The sequence below is a fragment of the Delphinus delphis genome, chromosome 5 (assembly GCF_949987515.2).
Source record: "Delphinus delphis chromosome 5, mDelDel1.2, whole genome shotgun sequence".
NCBI classification, from domain to species: Eukaryota; Metazoa; Chordata; class Mammalia; order Artiodactyla; family Delphinidae; genus Delphinus; species Delphinus delphis.
Genome location: NC_082687.1, coordinates 35513893 through 35538389, shown reverse-complemented (window position 1 = coordinate 35538389; position 24497 = coordinate 35513893). Strand labels below are relative to the sequence as shown.

The 24497-nt window shown below is 37.9% G+C and overlaps 1 protein-coding gene across 3 annotated transcripts in view; it reads left to right on the top strand.

Annotated features, from left to right (window-relative positions):
- The window catches only part of KLHL2 (kelch like family member 2), a 124571-nt gene that overhangs the window by 84029 nt on the left and 16045 nt on the right, over positions 1-24497 (top strand). For all 3 annotated transcript variants that reach the window (XM_060012188.1, XM_060012189.1, XM_060012190.1), the window contains exons 6-8: positions 14277-14386; positions 18713-18829; positions 20010-20159. In XM_060012188.1, coding sequence (XP_059868171.1) covers positions 14277-14386; positions 18713-18829; positions 20010-20159 — 377 coding nt within the window. The remainder of the gene's footprint in view (positions 1-14276; positions 14387-18712; positions 18830-20009; positions 20160-24497) is intronic.

Here is a 24497-nt window from a genome sequence, read left to right as displayed (position 1 = left end):
AGAAGACATTAATTTGTTTTGAGGAGATAATCAGCACACTCAGTCAGAGAATCTTTGCTGAGCATCAAGCCAAGAAATGAAGCAAAGCCATCAATGGAAAGATGTATGATGATTAAAAAGTCAGACCACAGAGCGCAAAAGAAGCCAAAGTAAGTGACCTATGGCAATGAATAATGTGAGTTTTAGAGGACTGCTTGTATGTGTTGCAGGTGAATGGTGTTGGGGTGGATCTATTTGTTTAAAATAGCTATGACGGTTAGACAGAGCATATGGAGACTAACAGATAGCTGGAAATTCAGTTATTAGGGTTTGGGAAAGAGGTTGACTCTGGAATTGTCAACTGTTGACAGTAACTAGGGACACACAAATGTGGATGAAATGGTTAAAGGAGAACAAGCAGAAAATGAAAAGGGGACTTGGGACAGGCAGGACTGTAGGCAATACCTAGCTTTAGGGAGCTGATAGAGACACACTGAGTAGTTAGAAAGGTAGAAAAAAGTGTTATAGAATCCAAGCTAGAAGAGAGTGTTCTTAGGGTGAAACACTGCACAGGGGTTAAGAAATACTAATCTTAAGAAAAGAACTTCCAAAGAACAATTTGAGGGGAAAGTGAGCCAGAGCCTGTGTTTCAACAGATAAAGATGTGTGTGCATCAGTATGTAGAGGCTTCAGTATTAAGGTCTGCTCTAAAGAACTTTAGAGGCCAGCAAGTAAAGGCCAGCAAGGTAGAGCAGTGGCCCAAGTAGGAGAGGATAGCAGATGATTGTTCCCAGAAGTCAAGACAATAAAATGCATTGACTGTTTATAGTAACACTTTTCTTTCTCACTGGGGACAAAAACTAGTTAGGCTTAGTTTGGGGATATTTTGTTACTGTTTGTGTTTTTAAAATTTCAATCACTGATGTTTTCACATGGTTATAAACGTTTTCTGGTCATGGGTATAAGACATCCCTCATTCTTGCCTTCCCTCCCTGCACAACAAATATCCTGTATCCATCCACAAATGAAGGTACCTTTGTGGGAGCTGTGGGATCCAGCATCATACCCTAAAGAACCCAGAAGGAGCCTTGCCCACTGTACATTAGGCAATAGGCAGGCAGACCTTGGTACTGGCTGTAGATCCTGAAGTGATCTGTGAACTGTTTCCAGTCCCTCTTGACTGCAGTCTGGGAGCCCCCGGAGAACACTGAGCCAGACTGTCCCCCACAGATGAGAGAGCCTTCCTGGAAGTCCAGGTTTCCAGAGGAGATGATACAGCATTACATTGGAGCAAAAACAACAATACCAGCACAAGTTTGGACACGCTGGAGAGGGTGAGAGGAGCAGTTTGACCTCACCTGTTTCACCCCTCCCACATGGCAACACAGCTTAGTGCCAGGAGTGCCCTTTCTTAGTCCGTGATTCAGAAATGAAGGAGAGATAAAGACTTTCCCAGATGCAAAGGCTGAGGGAGTTCATCACCACTAGTTCTGCCATAAAAGAAATGCTGAAAGGAGTTCTTCAAGCTGAAATAAAAAGGCAGCTATTAATAACATGAAAACGTATGAAAATATACAACACACTGGTAAAGGTAAGCGTATAATCAAATTAAGAATACTCTAATACTCTAAAATAGTGGTATAAGGTTGAAGGATAAGAGTATTAAAAAAAACTATAGCTACAATAATTTGTTCATGAATTTACAATGTAAAAAGAGGTACATTATACATCAAAACCCATAAAAGGTGGGGGGGGAGTAAAGGGGTAGAGTTTTTATATATGATTAAAGTTAAGTTGTTATCAGCATGAAATACATTATTATATCTATAAGATATTTTATGTAAGCCTCATGGTAACCACAAAGCAAAAACCTAAAGTAGATACACAAAAGGTAAAAGAAGGGACTCAAAGCACACCACTATAGAAAATCATGTTTACTAAGGAAGACAGTGAGAGAGGAAGAGAACAAGGGAACTGCAAAAATAGCCAGAAAACTGTAAGTTGGAATTAGTAATATCTTACCTATCAATAATCACGCTAAATGTAAATGGATTTGATTGGAGAATCAAAAGGCATAGATTGGTTGGATGGATTTTAAAAAACAAAAAAATAATATATGGTGCCTACCAGTGTCTCACTTCAGTTTTGAGGTCACACATGGGCTCAAAGTGAAGAGATGGAAAAGATATTCCATGCAAGTGGAAACCAAAAGAGTACAGGGGTACCTCTACTGATGTCAGACAAAATAGATGTTAAGCCAAAAATGGTAACTAGAGAAGAGAAGGTCATTATATAATGATAAATGGTTCAATTCATCAAGAAGATATAACAATCATAGATATATATGCACGCAACATTGGAGCACCTAAATGTATTAAGATGTACTAAAAGATCTGGAAGGAGAAATAGACAATAATAAAATAATCTTCAGGAACATCAATACCCCAGCTTTAATCAACAATGGATAATCATCCGGACAGAATATCAACAAGAAAACATTGGACTTGAGCCGTACTTTAGACCCAGTGGACCTAACAGACATATTCAGAACATTCTATCCGAAAATAGCAGAATACACATTATTCTCAAGCACACACAGAACTTCTCCAGGATAGACCATATGGTAGGTCACACAACAAGTCTTAACAAATTTAAGAAAATTAAAATCATACCAAGTATATTTTTTGACTACAGTGGTATAACACTATAAATCAGTAACAGGAGGAAATTCAAAAATTCACAAATGTGTGGAAATTAAACAACACAGTCCTGAACAACCAATGGGTCAAAAAAAGAAATTTTAAAAAAAGAAAAGAAAACAACTGAAAAGAAATCAAAAAGGAAATTTAAAAATATCTTGGAACAAACAAAAATGAAAACACACCATACCAAAATCTATGAGATGCTGCAAAACCAGTTCTAAGAGGGAAGTTAACAGTGATAAATGCCTATATTAAGAAAAAAGACCTCAAACAACCTAATTTTGTATCTCAGGGAACTAGAAAAAGAAGAACAAACTAAGCTCAACGATAGCAGAAGGAAGGAAATAACAAAGATCAGAGTAGAAATAAATGAAATAGAGACCAGAAAAACAATAGAAAAAGGTAAGTGAAATTAAGGCCTGGTTTTTTGAAAAGATAAACCAAATAGACAAACCTTTAGTTAGACTAGGGAAAAAAGAAGGTTAAAGTGAATTAAAATTAATAATGAAAGAGGAGACATTACACCTTATACCACAGAAATGCAAAGGATTGTAAGAGACTGTAATGGATGTTTATATGCCAATATAACCTCGAAGAAACGGATAAATTCCTAGAAACATACAATCTATGAAGACTGATTCATGAAACAGAAAATCTGAACAGACCAATAACAAATAAGGAGATTGAATCAGAAATCAAAAACTTCTCAGCAAAGCAAGTCGAGGACCAAGTTGGCTTCACTGGTGAATTCCATCAAACGTTTAAAGAAGAATTAACACTAATCCTTCTCAAGCTCTTACAAAACGTCAAAGAGGAGCAAAACTCTCAAACTCATTTTACAAGGCCAGCATTACCCTGATACCAAAGCCAGATAAAGACATTACAAGAAAAGATAACTATAGGCCAGTATCCTTGATGAATACAGATGCAAAAATTTTCAACAAATATTAGCAAACTGACATTAACAGCACATTAAATGGGTCATACACCATGATCAAGTGGAGTTTATGCATAGGATTCAACATATGCAAATCAGTTAGTAAGGTACACCACTTAATAGAATGAAAGATAAAAATTATACAATCATCTTAGTAGATGCAGAAAAACCATTTGACAAAGTATAGCATCCTTTCATGAGAAAAACTCTCAGCAAATTGCGTATAGAAGGAACATACCGTAACATAATAAAGGCCATATATGGCAAGCCCACAGCTAATGTCATACTCAAAAAGCAAAATGTTGAAAGCTTTTCCTTTAAGATCAGATATTAGACAGGGGTGCCCACCATTACCACTCCTATTCAACATAGTAGTGGAAGTCCTAGCCAGAGCAGTCAGGCAAGAGAAAGAAATAAAAGGTACCCAGTCAGAAAGGAAGGAGTAAAATTGTTTGTTTGCAGATAGGATCTTATATGATATGATCTCCACCAAAAAAAAAAGAACCTGTTGAAACTAATCAACAAATTTATTAAAGTTGCATGATGCAAAATCAGCACATAAATCAGTTGAATTTATATATAGTAACAATGAAATATATGAAAAAGAAATAAAATAGCCCCATACACAATAGCATCAAAAACAATAAAATACTTAGGAGTAAATTTAACCAAGGAGGAGAAAGATCTGTACATTGAAAACTACAAGACTTAGATGAAAGAAATTGAAAAAGATGCAAATAAATAGAGATATCCTGCATTGATGGATTGGAAGAATTAATATTGTTAAAATGTCCATATTACCCAAAGCCATCTATGGATCCAATGCAATCCCTATCAAAATTTCAGTGGTATTTTTCACAGAAATAGAAAAAAGATCCTGAACTTTTAGTGGAACCACAAAAGAACCCAAATAGCCAAAGCAGTCCTGAGAGAGAAGAACAAAGCTGAAGGCATCACACTTCCTGATTTAAAACTATATTACAAAGGTACAATAATCAAAACAGGGTGGGTACTGGCATTAAAATAGACACATAGACCAATGGAACAGAATTGGGAGCCTGGTAAGAACCCCCTTGTGGACAACCAACTAGTATTTGGTAAGGAAGTCGAGAATATTCAGTGGGGGGAGTACAATCTCTTCAGTAAGTGGTATTGGAAAAACTGGATAACCACATACAGAAGAATGAAATTGGACCCCTATCTTACAACACTTAACTAAAATTAACTCAAATAGATTAAAGACTTAAACATAAGACTGGAAACCATAAAACTCCTAGATGAAAACAGCTCCTTGACATTGGTAATGATTTTTCAGATATGACACCAAAAGCACAAGCAACAAAAGCAAAAGTTAATAAGTAGGACTTCATCAAGCTAAGAAAAAGCTTCTGCACAGCAAAAGAAACAATAAATAAAATGAAAAAGCAGCCTACAAAGTGGGAGAAAATATTTGCAAATCATATATCTGATAAGGGCTTGATATCTAAAATATATAATGAACTCACACAATTGAATAACAAAACATAATTACTATTACTTTTTTGTGGTGAGAACATTTAAGATTTACTCTCCTAGAAACTTTCAACTGTGTAATGCATTATTGTTGATGGTAGTCACCATGCTGTATGTTAGATCCCCAGAACTTATTCATCTTGTTACTGGCAGCATCATCTAAGTGGGTTTTTTTTTTTTTTGCGGTACGCGGGCCTCTCACTGTTGTGGCCTCTCCCGTTACGGAGCACAGGCTCTGGACGCGCAGGCTCAGCGGCCATGGCTCATGGGCCCAGCCGCTCCGCGGCATGTGGGATCTTCCCAGACTGGGGCACAAACCCGTGTCCCCTGCATCGGCAGGCGGACTCTCAACCACTGCGCCACCAGGAAGCCCCCAACCCTGTTTTTTGAAGAGACTGTTCTTTCCTCTTTCAGTGGTCTTGGCATCCTTATCAAAGATCATTTGACTGTATACACAAGGGTGTTGAAAGGTGTATATTGAAGAAGTCTCCCTTTCACCCTTGTCCGTCATTCCCCCTTGCCCCCCGTCTCCTGACAAATGTAGTTACTAGTATTAGTTTTGGGGGTTTTTTTGTTTTGTGGGGGTGAGGGAGGCTAGGTAATCTATTCATATGGTTCATATAACAGTAATATGTACCAAGCTATCCACTGAAAACATTTGTTTCTACATCTGTCCTACTTCTCTCCTCCTTAGGTATGCCCTCCTCTATAGGGAAGTGTTTTTATTAGTTCCTTTTATACTTTTCCAGTGTACATGAATCTATAGTGTTATCCTTCCCCTTTCTTTACACAAAAGGTAGCTAATATTCTGTGTACTCCTTCGGTAGTACCTTTTCTCCCCTCAAACTGGCAACATTTCCTGAAACTCTCTTCATAGCATGAACTTTCTTATTCTTTTTTATAGATGCAGAATATTGTGTAATTGTACCATTTTTAATCAATGCCAACGAATTAACTCTTTTGCAGTTATTAAAAACAATGCCGCAGTGAATAACTTGGAACGTGTTATTTTGTAACTGGTCAAGTGTATTTGTAGGATGAGATTTCAATATTGATGTCTGTAGAGCTTGTACTAATTTATACTCCTACCGGCAGTATGAAATAGTACACAGTTTCATAGTAGGGATATGTTTTGGGGTTTTTTGTTTGGTTTTAATTTTGATCTTCATGGTTTTGTAGCTTGAGGCCAGGGAAGAAATGTTCATATATAATTTTTTTAGCAGTAGTGGTAATATTAGAGCATTTAACAACAGGAACAGCAGAGAGGCAAATAATGATTTGTATAAAGAACACATAAAATGACAGGTAGCACTAACCTTCTTGCCTTTCTTCCTACAGAGTTCCTGTGAACAAATTTCTATCTAAACATGTTTTCAGTTGCTTTTGGTGCCTAGAAATTTGAATATACATATAGGAATCGTAAAATTGAGAACTGCCACTGTCAGTCATTACAGGTTCATGTTATTTTAATGTTTTAGAAACACATGCAAGATTTTACCGATTCATTAAAGGTATTGTTAGGAGTCCATGCTTTTTTTTTTAATATGTATTGGGGAAATGCCTTGCCGTATTGTACGTGTCTTGCATTAGTTGACTAAAATTTGTGATCTCATCACACCCAAAGCTCTTCCTTCTGAGATGGCCTAGCGATTCCCTTTATAAATGTGGTTTGAATTTTATATGTTCCCATAACAACTTTGTAAAGCTCCTTTTGCCCTTACAGTTTTGACAACAGGGTTTTTTTCCTCCAAGAGATACAGAATTATACTTTTTCCCATTCAAATGACAAGACTTGCTTTATTTTAGTTCAAGAGAATTGGTTATAGGTACTGTAAAACAAACCACTTCCCATTCTCCTTACCCCAAAGCATTCTGAGGCATAAAACTGAATGGAGGTGGTAGCTAACAGACCGATTTCAGTATGCACATGTCTGTTCACCTGCACAGATGTGCAGTGGTTCCTCTTAATAGTGGATCCTGTCCATGTGGTAATACTACTCTGTATTTCTCACAGTTGTTCTATTTCTAGCCCACAGTCAAAAAGCAGGATGGTTTGATGGCAACAGTGGAACTGTCATCTTCAGCATAAGGTTTGAGAATGACCATTGTGAAGGTAGCAGATTAAACTACACTCTAATGTCACTTAGAAAAGAGTTTATTAGTATATTATTTAGATGTGCTATATGTGTTCTCTTGGCCATTCATTAAAACTATCTCATTAACTGAGTAATAATTAATTCCTCCTCTATTCTCAGTTTCCAGTAGTACTTGCCAGAAGCTTAAATCACCAAAGTGTTTTTCACTAAAATATTTTTTTTTCTTATAGCACAAGGGTTACAAAGAAGAAAAGAGAAATGTTATATGCTTTTGAAAATAATGTAATAGGTTTGGATGCTACTTCTTTTTGTAGATATTAAAAACATTTTTTTTAATTGAATGAAAGATTCTTTACATTCTGTAGTGCTTTGCAATTTCCAAAAGTTTTCCTGCCATAACAAAATACCACAGACTGGGTGACTTAAACAACAGAAATTTACCTCCTCATAGTTCTGGAGACTGGGAGTCCAAGATCAAGCTGCCAGTAAGGTTGGTTTCTGGTGAGACCTCTCTTCCCACCTTATAGATGACCACCTTCTCACTGTGTCCGCACATGGCATTTTCTCTGTGCATGCACACCACTGGTGTCTTTTTATAAGGACACCAGTCCTATTGGATTAGGGCTCTCTTATGACCTCATTTAAATTTAATTACCTCCTTGAAGGATCTATCTCCAAATACAACCACATTAAGGGTTGTCTTCAAAATGTAAATTTTGGGGGAACACAATTCAGTCCACAGTAGTAATCCATAATGTCCAACAATGAGCAAAGAGGTATCCTAGGAGAGATATCCTAGGAGTAGTACTTTGATAGAGACTTAGAGCAGGCAACTGAAACTTTTATTGTCTAAAACTGGGGGAGGTAAAGGCATGAAGGGCTGGCTTACACGTCTTCACAAGCGTGTGCTCACACTCAACATGGGTTAAGGATACCCCATGTGGGTGTGACCAAGGAGGAGTCTTCAACAGATAGATTCCTTCACTTTTCAGAAGAATCTGGGGAAGAGGAGGTGGGAGAAGATGCTGGTATGACTATACAGTTTCCCCCACAACACCTCAACTTCCTTTTATTCCTACCTGATTCAGTGGTTCCAGGACCAGGGCTGCAGTTGCAGGGGCCAGAAGCAGGGGTGATTCCTAAGCAAGAAACCTTAACTGTACTTCTAAACTTTTACGTCAGGATTCCTAAAGGCCTAATGTGATAGACTGTGCATTCACCCCATCTGGCAAACTTGGGTTTGACAGTGAATACAGCTGTATTACCTAGTGGTTGAGATAGACCACTAGTTCTATACCTATGGAATGATACCCTATGTAAATGGGAGTGGGCTGAAGGGGAAGCATTTGCTAGATGGTATTGCTGCTGGCAATCTGGACCAGCACAGTAGCCAAACCTATTGTCCCTTCCTGTCACTTCCAAAGGTGGAAAAGTTAAAATTCAATGAGAAATGGAGAGAAGCTCCCAAGACTGAACCAGGAAGAAATAGAAGATATGAACAGACCAAGTAATGAAATTGAATAAGTAATTTAAAAACTCCCAGAAAACAGAAGTCCAGAATCAGATGGCTTTACAGGTGAAATCTATGAAACATTTAGACAAGAGTTAATACCTATCCTTCTCAAACTATTCCAAAAATTGCAGAGGAAGGAATACTTCCAAAGTCGTCCTGTGAGGGCACCATCACCCTGAAACCAAAATCAGACAAAGGTATCACAAAAAAAGAAAATTACAGACCAATATCACTGATGAACACAGGTACAAAAATCCTCAACAAAATACTAGTCAGTCGAATCCAACAATACATTAAAGGATCATACACCATGATCAAAAGGGATTTGTCTCAGGGATGCAAGGATTTTTCAGTATCCACAAATCAGTCAGTGTGATACACCACATTAACAAATTGAAGAATAAAAACCATATGATCATTTCAGTAGATGCCAAAACCGATTTTGATAAAATTCAGTATCCATTTATGGTAAAAACTCTCCAGAAAGTGGACATAGAGTGAACGAACATACCTCAACATAATAAAGCCCAAGTATGACAAACCCACAGCTAACATCATACTCAATGGTGAAAAGCTGAAAGCATTCCCTCTGAGATCAGGAACAAGACAAGGATGTCCTTCTCACCACTTCTTTTTTTTTTTTAATTTTTTTTTATTTTTAAATTTATTTATATATTTATGGCTGTGTTGGGTCTTTGTTTCTGTGCGAGGGCTTTCTCTAGTTGTGGCAAGCGAGGGCCACTCTTCATCGCTGCCTCTCTTGTTCTCTGCGGAGCACAGGCTCCAGACGCGCAGGCTCAGTAATTGTGGCTCATGGGCCCAGCCTCTCCGCGGCACGCGGGATCCTCCCAGACCAGGGCCCGAACCCGTGTCCCCTGCATCGGCAGGCAGACTCCCAACCACTGCGCCACCAGGAAAGCCCCCTTCTCACCACTTTTATTCAACATAGTTTTGGAAGTCTTAGCCACAGCATTCAGAGAAGAAAAAGAAATAAAAGGAATCCAAACTGGAAGTAAAACTGTCACTGTTTGTTTGTGGGGTGTTTTTTGGCTGCGTTGGGTCTTCGTTGCTGCGCTCAGGCTTTCTCTAGTTACAGCAAGTGGGGGCTACTCTTGGTTGCAGTGCATGGGCGTCTCATTGCGGTGACTTCTCTTGTTGCAGAGCATGGGCTCTAGGCACGTGGGCTTCAGTAGTTGTGGCACACGGGCTCAGTAGTTGTGACTCGCAGGTTCTAGAGCACAGGCTCAGTAGTTGTGGTGCACAGGATTAGTTGCTCCACGGCATGTGGGATCTTCTCAGACCAGGGATCGAACCCGTGTCCCCTGCATTGGCAGGCAGATTCTTAACCACTGCGCCACCAGGGAAGTCCCAAAACTGTCACTGTCTGCAGATGACATGATACTGTACATAGAAAGTCCTAAAGGCTACCCGAGAACTATTAGAGCTCAGTAATGAATTTGGTAAAGTATCAGGATACAAAATTAATATACAGAAATCTGTTGCATTTCTATACACTAACAACAAAGTATCAGAAAGAGAGATTAAGGAAATAATCTTATTTACCATCACATCAAAAAGAATGGATGCTACTTTTAATGTTTTTAGTTTGATACTGAGTGAATTGGTTAAAGTTTTAAGGTTGGTAGGATCACGCAGAGCAAGCATGGACTGATAAGAAACAATAGGATCTGGAGACCAAGGCTTCAGAACATATAAAATAACAGACAATTGGCAGTGTCAAGCGTAAGCTGTTCTGGAAACAGAGAGGGTTGGGCCAGGGATAGTGGCCCTAGGATAACCGTGAGTTCTGCTGGTGTGTGGGTTGAAGTCAGGCCATATAAATTATGTGAATTGTTGTAGGTAGGTGGGTAGGTGGAATCTTCAAGTTTAGTGGGAAAGATCAGTAAATGCTCAAGTTAGGTGACATTAAATTAAGAATATTATTCACAGGACAAACCTGTGTAACCAAAGACATTTAAAATATCACTCGTGCCCCAGAGTGCCTTACAGTGACTGAGCCAGTCATCTGGTGTGTCTGGGTGCCTAGGGTGTATTAACCAGCAAGAGTCCTGCCAAATTGCATGTCAGTTAATACAGCAGAACATTTGAAGATTCATACTGTTCATATAAATAGAGAAAAGGCAGGCCTTACAGTAAACTAATTTACTCCTGATGTTGCCAGATACTGCCCTCCATATTTAGTGATGCTCTACATAATTGCCAAAACCTTTTCAAGAAAGCTTAATGTGAAGGGGTAAACATTAGATACCAATACCTAAAGCTTTTACTGAGGAGGAGAGGTTGTTCAGGTAGAAAGTAGAACATATGTGAGGGTTGGAACTATTTAAAAATATGTATATGACTTTCTACAATGAAAGTTCCTTTGAACATTTCATCTTTCTCCACTTTTCATTTAGACTAGTTTTTTTGTAATTGGTGAGGGTCCTCAGGTTCATTTGTTTGAATAACAGCTATGTTATGGTTTTCGCAATGCCATCATCCCTGTGTATCCTTGGGGGACTGGTTCCAGGAGACCCGCTGATACCAACATCTGTCTATACTCCGGTCCCCTGTATAAAATGATGTAGGATGAATACAGTTGAGTTTCACAGCCCTGGATATGGGAAGGTCGACAGTACAGTTGTAGTAGTTGACTACTTTTCCTGTCCTCTTAACCTCCTTTGATCACTAGTAAAGAGTACACAATGAATTTAGAGCCCAAACTTGACTTTGGATAAAGTTTACTAATGCCCTTACTTATAAATGTAAGTAATTGATTATTTTTAAAACGTTACCAGGTTTGTTTTTTAGTAAGTCCATTTTTCTGATTAATGAGGCAAGAGTCTAGGGTAACTTATACAGTCATGATATAGAAAAGTTACGTTCTCTCTGTTGTGTTTGTTACCACTAGAGATTTTTTTTCCCCCATGAAAAGTATAGGGAGGCCAGTAATCTCTTTCTCTGATTCAGATTTTAAAACTGTAAAAGAAGCTTGGTGCAAAATCATTACAGGCCTATGTTTGGAAGTGAAAATATTTCTTTATGTATAAAAAGTTCTGAAATGATTTTTTTGTGTAAACTTCTTGTGAGGTCAGGAACTATTATTCAGTTACAAATTAATCATTTATGTTGTTCTTTATCAGTGCATTCTTTTTTAACTAGTAATATTTGTTAGAGCAGTTGTAGTTTTATAGACAAATTGAGTGGGCGGTGCAGAGAGTTCTTCCTGTTCTTCCTACAGTTTCTGCTATTATTAACATATTGCATTAGTGTGGTACATTTGTTACAGATTATGAGCCAATATTGATACATTATTATTAACTGAAGACCATAGTATATATGGTTCACTGCTTGTGTTGTATATTCTGTGGGTTTTGACAATGTATAATGACATGTATCCACCATTTTCCTCAAACTCAGAGGTTGCTTCCTCAGCCGTGTCCAGTCTACTAATCAGCCCATCAAAGACATTCTTCATTTTTCTTATCGTGTTTTTGATCTCTAGCATTTCTTCTTACTTTTTTCTTAGAATTATCCATCTCTCTGTTTACATTGCCCATCTGTTCCTGCATGCTGTCTGCTTTATCCATTAGAGCTCTGAGCATATTTATCATAGTTGTTTTAAATTCCCAGTTTGATAAATCCAGCATCCCTGCCATGTCTGGTTTGGATGCTTGCTCTGTCTCTTCAATTTGTGTTTTTGCCTTTTAGAATGCCTTGTAATTTTTTTCTTGGTCGCCAGACATGATGTACCCAGTGAAAGGAACTGCTGTAAACAGGCCTTTAGAGATGTGACAGTGAGATGTGGGGAGGGAAGCCTTCTGTATTCCTATGATTAGGTCTCAGTTTGTTAGTGAGCCTATGGCTCTGGACTGTGAACTTGACAAATGTTTCTCAGGTTTCTTTCTCCCTCCCTAGGTGGGACAGGATGGCTGGAGTGGGTTGGAGTTGGGTGTTTCCCTTCCTTGGGTCAGTTAGGCTCTGGTTAACTAGTTTCTCCTGAGGGCAGGCCTTATTAAGAACACACTGCTTTGGATATTTCAAATTGTTGAAATTCATTTCTCCTCCCCCTACCAGAAGCCAGAGGGGATTCTTCTCTCATATTTACTGTGGAAACCTGGTCGAGCTCCTGGAGGAAATCTCACAATATTGAGGGGATCCCCCTATGACTGGGTCCCCCTGGAGTTTTTAACTCTCAGAGTTGTCCACGCTGAGATTTTCCTACCCTCGCACTGATTCGCATGCGGTTTCCACTTGTGAGTCTCTTTCAATCAGCTGCAGCTCCCTGTGTTCTCCTGTTGATCTCTCCAGTCTTGGGGGCATTGCTTTGCTCTGTGTTCTCTGCAAGGGAAGCCAACTAACCCTTTTTATGGTATGTTGAAACATACATTTGAAATGAATCTTTTATTTCACCTTAGAAAAAAAAGGCTTTGAAAAAAATTACTATTAGAATATAGTTAATTGTAAAGACCTAGAAAATACCTAGAATTCCTAGCAGATTTTTACTTTAGAATATAGGGATCACAATACAATAAGAGCTAAATTATTGAGTCTTTACCCTTTACCACACACAGTTCTAGATGCTTACAAGCCATTAATTTATTTAATCCTCACAGCAATCTTGTTATGTAAGGTATTTTTATTATCCCCATTTTATAGATGAGGAAGCCAAGGGTTAGAGAAATTACAAAACTTTCCCAAGGTTTTACAAACTAGCACGTGGCAGAGCTGGGATTTGACCACCATATTTCCTTGTGAGCTCACGCTTTAAAATGAGAGCTAGATTTGGAGGAAAGGATACTTTGTAAATGATTAGTTTTCTTTTTTTTTTAAGTTTTTAAGTCATTGATTATACTAATAGTACCCCCTCCCCCCCCTTTGGAGGAGTGGGTATATTTGTGAAATCAAAGAAAGGGTTTCTTTTTCAGTTTTAAGAATTCCTAATTTCACTGGTTTCTGGAAAGGAATCGAGGGTATAAAATAGTGTAACTTGATCCGCAAGTAAATTGCTTACATAGAATTCAGAGTTATCTATTCAGACTGACCAGCATTTAAGATTTCCTTGTTTAGTCTTTAGTTTTCAATTAAAGCAGCTTCCCCTCCTTACCCCATTATGTCCTAAAGCCCTCTAATGTTTTACATAATACATTTAAGTGTGTAAATAATAACACCATGTACTTTATCTGATTTATGTAATCAAAAGGTTTTACAAATTTCAACACTGATAGTCTTATTACCAGATAAGAAATAGATAGATGTTTAACTCTAAAATACCCTCTTATAAAAACAGAAGTGATTCAGCCGAGTGTACAGTAAGGCTACCTTCCTGCCTGTGCTTCCACTTTGTCACTCAAGTACAGACCACTTCCCCAGGAGAGTTTGTTTGGGTTTGTCTTGTTAGTTCTTGCCTTAAGGAAGTACACTTGGTTTTCTCCTTCATAGGTTAGATTAGGAAAAACCCTCTTCTTTTTTAAGCAGTTTGAAACTATGGTAATAGAATGTGGCGTTAATGGGTTTTCTTTGTAACCTCCAAACAGAGCAACATTTTGCAGATGTCGTACTTAGTGAAGAATTTCTCAACCTCGGCATTGAACAAGTGTGCAGCTTAATCTCGAGTGACAAACTTACCATTTCTTCAGAAGAGAAAGTAAGTGTATTTTTCTTTTCCCAGTGTACAGTGATACAGTATTTTTCCTTTCTTTCACTTTGTTTTGTAACTTTGTGATCCTGTATGTGTAGTGACAGCCAGTGATCTTTGATCTGGAAGTTGAGAAACTCCGCTAGTTGACTTGTTGGTTGGGTAAATAACTGTGTTCTCACCCCTTAGGAGCGTCCCTAAATGGTTAGACACCAGAGTTTTGTGCTTGACCCCACAGCAAGAGCTTGCATACATTGAACTATCTGAAACAAAGGGCCTTTGGGGAACTGGGTTTCTTCTCACAGCTAGATACCAGGGAAAATTGTGATCTAAACATAATATTCTCAGACTTCCCTGGTGGCACAGTGGTTAAGAATCCACCTGCCAATGCAGGGGACATGGGTTCAAGCCTTGGTCCGGGAAGATCCCACATGCCGTGGAGCAACTAGCCAGTGCGCCACAACTACTGAGCCTGTGCTCAAGAGCCCATGAGCCAAAACTACTGAGCCTGTGTGCCACAACTACTGAAGCCTGCATGCCTAGAGCCCATGCTCCTCAACAAGAGAAGCCACCGCAATGAGAAGCCTGCGCACAGCAACAAAGAGTAGCCCCCGCTCACGCTCAGCACAACTAGAGAAAGGCCGCATGCAACAACGAAGACCCAATGCAGCCAAAAATAAATAAATAAATTAATTAATAAAAAGAAGCCACTTCAAAAATAAATAAACAAATAAACATAATATTCACAAACCAAAGTAATTTCACCATCATGTGAGTTGGACGAAGTCACCCAGGTGGCAAAGTTTAGCTAGTTCCAGACTGACCTCTTCCTTCAGACTGGCCCCTGCAGCTTACACCCCACCCTCTCCATGTGTCCCTCCCCCTTTCCAGAGCCCTGTGCAGCTGCTTTGTCTGGTTGTAGCCTGTCTCTCCGAAGTTGGGGTTGCCTTTTTCAACCACCTGCACCTTTTGTATCGGTGGAGGGAGAAGCTTCTCAGTGGGTTTTATTCTTTGGGTAGGTTTTGTAGCTTGTGGGAATCAGGGGGCAAAAGCTTATGAACCTGCAGTGTTTGGAGGAAGTGAAACTTGAGTTTTTCCTTTGTGTGATTTGTTGTATAAACTTTGTTGTTCTTTTCCTCAAGGATATTCATACTGCTTGGGGCAAAAAGACACATTTCTTATAATATTTACCAAATAAAAAAATATGTGAAAGTGGTTGTGAAATGTATAATCTTAACACCCCAGAAATATAGAGGAGAGGAAGACACTACTATTCATGTTTAATAGATGTGTGTTGAGTGCGTACTGTGTACCAGACACTGCCATTGGAGTCCTCCATACAAGAAGATTGCAAAATAAAATCCTTTACTCATGACTAAAGGGACAAGCAGTGGGGTAATAAATGATCACGGAATGCTGTAGAGGGTCCAGAAGGAGCCTTTAATCATTCCTTGGATACAGATTGGAGTTAAGTGTGGCTCAGATGTATGATCCAAATTTTTAAAAGTGCATATGAATTTGCCAGGGAAACAGGGATGGGTGGAAGGAGAAGGGCAGCCCAGGTAGAGGGAACAGAATATGTAAGTGTAAAGAGGTGTGAAAGAATGATTGCATTCTTTTAGTTCACTACAATTAGAGTTTACAGTATGTTTGGCACAGTGGTAGGAGATAAGGTGGGAAGATGACATAAAATACCATCTCAGCCATGTTAAAGAAAATTGACTTGGACTTCCCTGGTGGCACAGTGAATAGGAATCTGCCTGCCAATGCAGGGGACACTGATTCAAGCCCTAGTTTGGGAAGATCCCACATGCAGCAGAGCAGCTAAGCCCGTGTACCACGACTACTAAGCCTGCTTTCTAGACCCCACATGACACAACTACTGAGCCCGTGTGCCGCAACTACTGAAGCCCGCGCACCTAGAGCCCATGCTCCACAACAAGAGAAGCCACAACAAGAAGCCTATGCACTGCAATGAAGAGTAGCCCCCACTCACCACAGCTAGAGAAAGCCCGCACACAGCAACGAGGGCCCAACACAGCCAAAAATTTTTTTTAAAAAAATTGACTTTATCCTGGTGATGAAGAGCCTCTGAAGGGTTCTAATCAGTAGAAGAGTGCTATGATAATGCCTTCACTGTAGAAATGTCATGGAGGCTGTTCTCGTTTTCTACTGCTGCATAACAACCACCCCAAAATGCAGTGACATAAAACAACCATGTCGTTATGCTCACAGTCTGTGGGCAGAATTCATGCAGGGCACATAGGGACAGCTTGTCTCTGCTCTGCAGTGCCTGGGGCTTCAGCTGGGTTGGTTTGACAGGTGGCATTATTCTACTGGAGCCATATACCCAAGGCTTCAGTCCCTCTGCACATGGCATCTTATGTTTCTGGAACACCCAGGATGGTTCCTTCACTCGCTTGTCTGGCTCCTGGGCCAGGTATTGGTTGGTAGCTCACCCTCCCCACCCCACTTCCTCTCTATGACTGGCTTGGGTCTCATAGCATCTCATCTCCAGTAATCAAACTTTTTACATGACACCTGGCTTCCCCCAAATGAGCATTTCAAGAGACCAGAGGCATCTTATGACCCAGCTTCAGAAGCCCCACAGCACTGCCTCCACAACCTTCTGTTGGTTACACAGGGCCAGCTTAGATTCCTGTGGGAGGTTACTACATAAGGTGTGGATACCAGAGAAGTGGTTTATTAGGGACCATTTTTGGAGACTAGCTCCAAAGTGGTGGTGTGCAGAATGGACCAAAAGTGGGGTGAGGGTCATATAGAAGGATGTTGAAGTTACCAGTGAGCAATAGGATCTGGCATAGGGTGGTAGAAAGAGGGGTGGAGAAGAGAAGACAGAGCTGAGAAATAGCAGATAGAATTGACAGGACCCTCTTTATCTTCTAGCATCTGGCACATAGAGGTACTTGGTGACTGAATGAATTAAAGAGGCTCATTAATTATAATGTAGATTATTTTTAGCTTCTTGCTCTATACCTGCATCAAAATAACCTATTTTTTGCTTCCTAGTTATTCATTTACATATCATCAGACATTTTCTACAACCCGTTAAAGATTACTGGGTTGTATATTCATCAGTCTGGAAGGAAATTACGTAGTCAAATACTGTCTTCATAATAGCTTATTAGCTTTCTCATACATATATGTTGTAATGCCCTTATTATTTTGATTATTTTTAATATAAAATATTATATTTTAATACATTCTACTGTTGTGACAAAAGAGAGTTAATCTATTCTGCAGATCCTTGATTTAGAAGTATATGGTCCAGCATTTGTTTGTAAACCCAAAGAAAAAGCAAAAAAATGAGTTGTTGCTAAGAGTACATGATTTTCATTCCAGATATCACTTTGCTTTATTATTTTGGGTGTTTTATTCAAAAGGGACTTTAGATTTAAATCTAAGTAAGTAGAACCAAATTCAATTTGGAAAGGTTGTCAACAATGAATTAGATCATATATCATCAAATTATCACCGCTACCACTCAAGTTCAAGAAGATTAGATAATGTACTTGATGAAATATGTAGTAAATACCCAGCAAAAAGTACTCACTAAATACATAAAAGTACTCAAGTACTTATTAAAGTACCTACTAAATTAAAAGTAGATCTACCATATGATCCAGCAGTCCCACTGCTGAGTATGTATCCAAAGGAAATAAAAACAGAATCTTGAAGAGATATCTGTATTGCTGTGTTGGCTGCAGCATTTTTCACAATAACCAAGATGTGGAAACAACCTGAATGAATGGATAGAGAGGTGCTATATACACACAATGGATTATTACTCAGCCATAAAAAGAAGGAAATGCTGCCTTTTGTGACAACATGGATGGACCTTGAGGGCATTATGCTAAGTGAAATAAGTCAGAGAAAGACAAATACTGTATCATCTCAGTTATATGCAGACTCAAAAGTCAAACTCATAGAAAGAGTTGAGTGGTGGTTACCAGGGGCTGGGAGTAGGGGAATCTGGGAGATGTTGGTCAAAGGGTACAAACTTCTAGTTATAAGATGAAAAAGTTCTAGAGACCTAATGTGACTAACAATACTGTATTATCTAAAAGTTCCTGAGAGTACCTCTTAAATTAAGTACATACTAAGTACCAAATGAAAAAAATAAAAAGCAAAGAAAGAAATGGAGTGGATGTACTTTTCAAGTGCATCATAAGTCAGGATTTGAAAATCTTGAGCCATGGATTAAACTTGGATGTCTTAGCAAGAGTTGCATACAAAATGTAATATTGTATTTTATTCAGATGCTTTGGTACATAACTCATTACTTATTTTTCTTTCCCCCATATTTTCGGCAAGGTATTTGAAGCAGTAATAGCTTGGGTGAATCATGACAAGGATGTAAGGCAAGAATTTATGGCTCGGCTGATGGAACATGTACGGTTACCTTTACTTCCTCGGGAATATTTAGTTCAGGTAAAAGCATTTGCAAAACACATGAGTACACCTACTCCATGTCACTGGGCTGACAGCATGTAGATTCCTGTTACACAGTGGTAACTAGGCAGAGGGCAGTAAACGCACCTGCTGTCCTTGGCAGCTGCTAACTCTTGGGGCAGTTCCCAGGCTTACAGGTTTGCTTCTTCCCTATTTCTGATTTGAGTAAGCAAGTACTAGAACTTATGGAGGCAGTATTTGTGGTGACTTAAGTACATGTAAATAAATGCATTTGTGGCTCTGTGTCACTGCTCTGCATCTCCTTTGCTTTCCTTTTGATAGCCTGCTCTGACTGCTCTGTAGAAATGGAATTTTGATGTTCAACTCAAATACTTTTTAATTTTCCTTCACAGTTCCAGTGGCTTGCATTTGGTTTCTGTCTTTACTTCTAAACTGAGGAAAACCAGGTTATTTGAAATAAATAGCAATAAATGGATCTTTAGTAGTCTCTGAACAATTTTAAATTTATTGTTTTATTAATATTCTACTAGGAACATTTCAACATTTTAATTTATAATTGAACCATGTAATGAAACATTTCTTTATTAGGAGATTAGATCTGATCATTTTAGAATTTCTTGAAGCCTCATTATTTGTTGTAATTTGTGTAATCATTGGTACTCTGCCTTTAAGAAAATGAACAGAAAAAAATCTGTCCTGCACTTGACGTCAGGGATAGCAAGGACAAGTTTTATTTGTGGTGTAGGCACATTGTTATAAAGTATTTTGAATTCCTTTTCCGGGTATTTAGTTTGTGCTTTAAAAAGACATCTTTAATTTATAAATATTTCCTCCCCCACCTGAAGGACTCATTATCTAAATTTTCTTATTTTTCTTACTATTTGGCTTAATGTTTAAAGATAACAAATAGGTGAACATAATATTATCCAAAGATTATTCTGTAGCTGACATTGAAGTATATAATTTTCATTGCAATTCTTCTTTATTACTTATAAATATTTTGCTCTGCAGACCAGATACTTGAGCATTTGGGGGCATCATTTACTTTTCTTTTAGTGATATTTATAAACTTTCCTCTGTAACTTTTAGACTGAACCAGGGAGGATAGTTATTGCTTTTTTCCTCTACTTTGTTTCTTTGTCAGTCTTATCATGAAGTAGCTATCCCCTCATGGGGTGGGTCTGATTTCTTCTTCCAGAGGGTTGAGGAAGAAGCACTGGTGAAGAACAGCAGTGCTTGCAAAGATTACCTCATTGAAGCTATGAAGTATCATCTGCTACCAACAGAGCAGCGTATATTAATGAAGAGTGTCCGGACCCGACTGAGGACACCCATGAACCTTCCCAAAGTAGGATCTGCTGTTCATACTTGTTACTACCTCATCTGAAAGGCCCATAGTGAGGCTGTTAATATTTTACTCATCTGATTTTCCATGTGCCCAGGAATTCATTGAAGTGTATATAATTCAACTTCTCTATTGATTTTGTCTGTGGAGGGTGGGGATTGTTTTACTCACTTAATCTTTATAAACTACGTGATGTCACTCTTCTGGAACAGAGGCAACTGGTATTTGTCCCTTCTGAGTTTTTTTTAGCTCTTTACAAAGTTTTCTTTGTAAGCTACATGTTTGGATAGTAACTGAAAACCGACTAGTTTCACAGAATTGCTAAGAACTTAGGATGCTAGCTTGTTCCTTTTGTTCCTTCCTATTGTCTGTTGTGTACTATTTGATGGTTCACTCACACATCATACATAGTCATTTCAGTGTAGATTTTCCATATGTTTTCCCAGATCTCCAGTGTTCATGTAATTCCTCTGTGAAAGTTCATATTCTACCTTTATCTTTTTAGTTGAAGCCATTCATGTCTTACTGATTTAATTTTCCTTACGAATAACCCCATTTCTGTCTCTTTGTTTGCAATTCCTTCTGCTCTGTTTGCATCTTTACAGTACTAGGAGACCAGCACTTTAAGCACCATTTTGTGTATGGTCTAATCAGAATGACCCATAATATAATGCTTTTATTTATGTATTGATTTTTAGCTCTCATGTGTGTTTGGGGCAATGATGAATTAAGAAATAAGAATTAATCTGTTATCCACTGTTTTCTTATATCACCTTTAGTTATTACTTTACCTTTTCATTAAATTAAATCTTTTAAATTCTTTCACTTTAATGCTTTTATTTAGTGTTTTTTCAATTTTATTTTTTTTTGGAGTCTACATTTTAATTGCTTCAAATCCATATTAGTAGTGTTTTTCTGTTTTGCCCAGTGTTAACAAGAGTTCTCAATTTAGAACCAACTGTATTTTGCCAATGTGCTACTCCCTCCTTTTTTCTAGATCATTAGTAAATATTTTAATTTAAAATGGACTTCAGTACTTTCCCTGGTGATACCTCATTAGAAATACCCACTTACCAACATAGTCCGTTTGTAGGAAGTTTCAGTCTATATGATTATGTTTATTATCTAAGCCAAAAAGTAAATAATTTGGCACATAACATCTATTGAGATTCAGGATCATATAGATTCAAATTTGGCATGCTTTTTTTTTTAACATCCCTCTGCGTGTTACTCATCGTTTCATAGGCTCCTGGAAGTTCAAATGCTTTTCTCAAAATATTCTAAATTTTTACTGAGAATTATTATCACTTAAAAAGTATTTACAAGGCACTCACTTCCTACCCTATTTTGAAAATTGGTATTTGCCGTTTTTAAATTTTCTGATCTCTCCTCAGTTCTCCAAGATTTTTCAAAAATAATTGTAAGTGGCTCAGTAAGTACATTAGCTAGTTCCCTTAACACCTTAGTATGCATGCCATCTGGGTCTGCTGATTTTATAAGTGTTCACATTTTCCAAATACCCTTTTACCTCCTTTTATAAGTAGCCGTCTCTATAAGTCTTCATTACTTCATATTTGTCCATATTATTTGGTGTCAGTTTTTGTTCTTACAAAAAAAATAGATTTATAAAAGTTGTTCATAGGCTTAGCCCATTCGAATTATTATTTCTTTTATGCTGGTCTCTTTAACTTCCTTCTAAATAGCTTGTTTTATCTTTAATACTTTTTAAACATTTCATATTTATAAAAGATCTCTTCTTAACTTGCATGTTCCCTCTGCTGGCATCTTTAGCTTTGCTATCTTTAGCTATGCCTTAACCTTTAGAGTGAAAACTAATTCTCTTCTAATTTCTGTAATAAGCATGTCGCTTTTGAAAACATTCTAAAGAGTCTTTGGTAAAATCCTATCAAGTATTTTCTCTTATGTAGAGTTGTGATCATCTGTTCAGTTGACACTCTCCGGGCTTCTCTGGTTGTGGCTTTGGAGTGACCCTCCTAACTGTATTAAACTTGCGGTTTCTCAGTTCTTTAGCTCTGATTTTGTGGTGGGTATGCTGATCCATGAAGGTTCTCTTCTGTTCTCTCAGGGTGGCTGGGGAGGAGGGTTGCAGACCTGACAGGTAGCAGGGAGCTACTCAGCTCCTGATTTTGCATTTGCATAGTCTCTTCTCAAAGTTTATTTATCTGCACATGTTTTTGCAAAACTGCTTGTGTTGGACATGTTTTTCAGTAGCACTGTTTGTCATTTTAGAGTGGTTGTACTCAAGATTAATTCTAAATAGGTAGGTAAGAATGAGGCAAAGATTAATTTCTCTTGTGACATATCATAATCATGGTAAGACCTATGAGACAAAATGTGGTAGCAATGCTGGAATAATAGATAATGTTTCTACCATGACAGTGACTAATTAGGCTCTGATTCTGTGGACGCATACTAATTTGCATCAAAGATCTTTTTATATCTCAGATATTATTTTATATCTCAGATATTATTTATATGACGATATTTTGTATCGTCAGTAAACCGTCTTGGGATTGTGTAAGGCACTCTTGGATTTGGACAGTATAATGAAAAACTGTATATGTTTTGCTACTGTGCTTTGTTGTTAGCTTCTTTTTATCTTTGGAATCTGTATTTTTACAAATGCAATCTTATTATTTCTATATATTTATTTTTCTTTTTTTACCCAGGATATCTATTAAGATTTCCAGTTGGAAAATTATGAAACTTGGTATTTCAGGAGGCAAAACTAATATTTAATAGGTGAAGAAAATGAAAGAACAAAGTTTAATTGATCTACATTTCAGGATGGTCACTTGAATTTGTGTAACTCCCGACCCCTTGCCTTCCTTAAATACGTCACATTTAACTTTTCCATACAACTGTCTTCCCAGTTTTCTATTCCTTTGCATTAGCATAAACTAGTATGATGTTTCTCAGATCAGGCGTCACAAATAATTGGGGTGTCAGAGTCATGACACCTCTTTTGATGCTAGTAGCACAGTGGTTTTTATCACCGTCTCTTGATCTCATACAAATATCCCTGCTCTCCTGCTCTTGTCTTCCCATGATACATTCTTCCTTTCCCCATTATCTCTGATTCCTGGGGTTCCAAATCCTCACCCCATTTTACTTCTCTTGGGTGAGTAAAGAACAGATATTACTACCTTTCTGTATATTCGGTAGCACATATTCCCTTCCATCCTCATTTTGATCTACAAGAAGTGAACTATTGTGTGGAAATCACAAGATTCATAGTTGAGAATCATGAAATCTAATAAACCATATTGTTTCTCAAGGATTATTTGAAAAGTATTCCCTTTAGAGATTTTTTTAAACTGATCTTCATCAGAGATGTTAACCAAACCTCTTTCAACGGTTGTCTAACTGCCGGGCAGAGTTTAAAAGTTAAGCACAGGTAGGTCTTCTATAGACCTCTAGATACAGGATTGATCTTACTGTCTGTTTCACCTCTGTGATTTCATAACCTTGCCCCTCCCTTTTTTCCCTTTGGGATTAGGAGGGAAGGGTATTGCAGATTTTCTTTGTTAATTCTTCCTTTTATTTATTTGTATTCAACACTAGAGGAATGGCAGGTCAGAAAAAAAATTATATAACTGTGCTACATTCAGTCTTCTTTTTAAGACCTTTAAAATTCTTTATACTTTCCAGTAAATAAATTACTAAAATAGGCTTCTTTTCGGAAACAAGATTTATTCTGATTTCTGTGTACCCATCTTTCTATAGTTCCAAGTACAGGTAGGTCGTTGCTCAGTCAAGGTTGCAAACCTTCCCTTTTTGTATGCATGAGTCATTCCATCTTCTGTTTGTTTTCATTTTTTATTTCTTTTGAACATCCGTTTTTCCTGTCATCTCACTTTTCCCTTGACAGGTCCTTGCCATTCTTTACAGTGTTACACACGTGACATCATTAACTTATACGTTCTTCTGAGTTGACAGCTGTGTTTTCAGTGTTTCCAAAGAGTGCCCAGTGTGCCCACTTATACTCATTAAAAGACAAACACATTGATTGCTAAATCCCATCTATCTCTCAAGGTTCTACTCCCTCCAGGAAGCTTTCACTAAATTATGGCTATGTTTCATTTTCTGATCAGGAATAGCAATTAATGTCTATAACTAATCATAGCTTTCTGGTCACATATAATTGTATATAGTTCTTGAAGTACTTTAGAGTCTTGTCTCCTTAGTGATATCTAATAGCTCTTGGGGGTAGAGTCCCTGTCTTACATTTCTTATGTAGAACATCTTAGCACAGTTCTGATCAAATATGGAAGATAGGCACTTAATAAATAGTTGTTGGATTGAATTGAATTGAAGAAG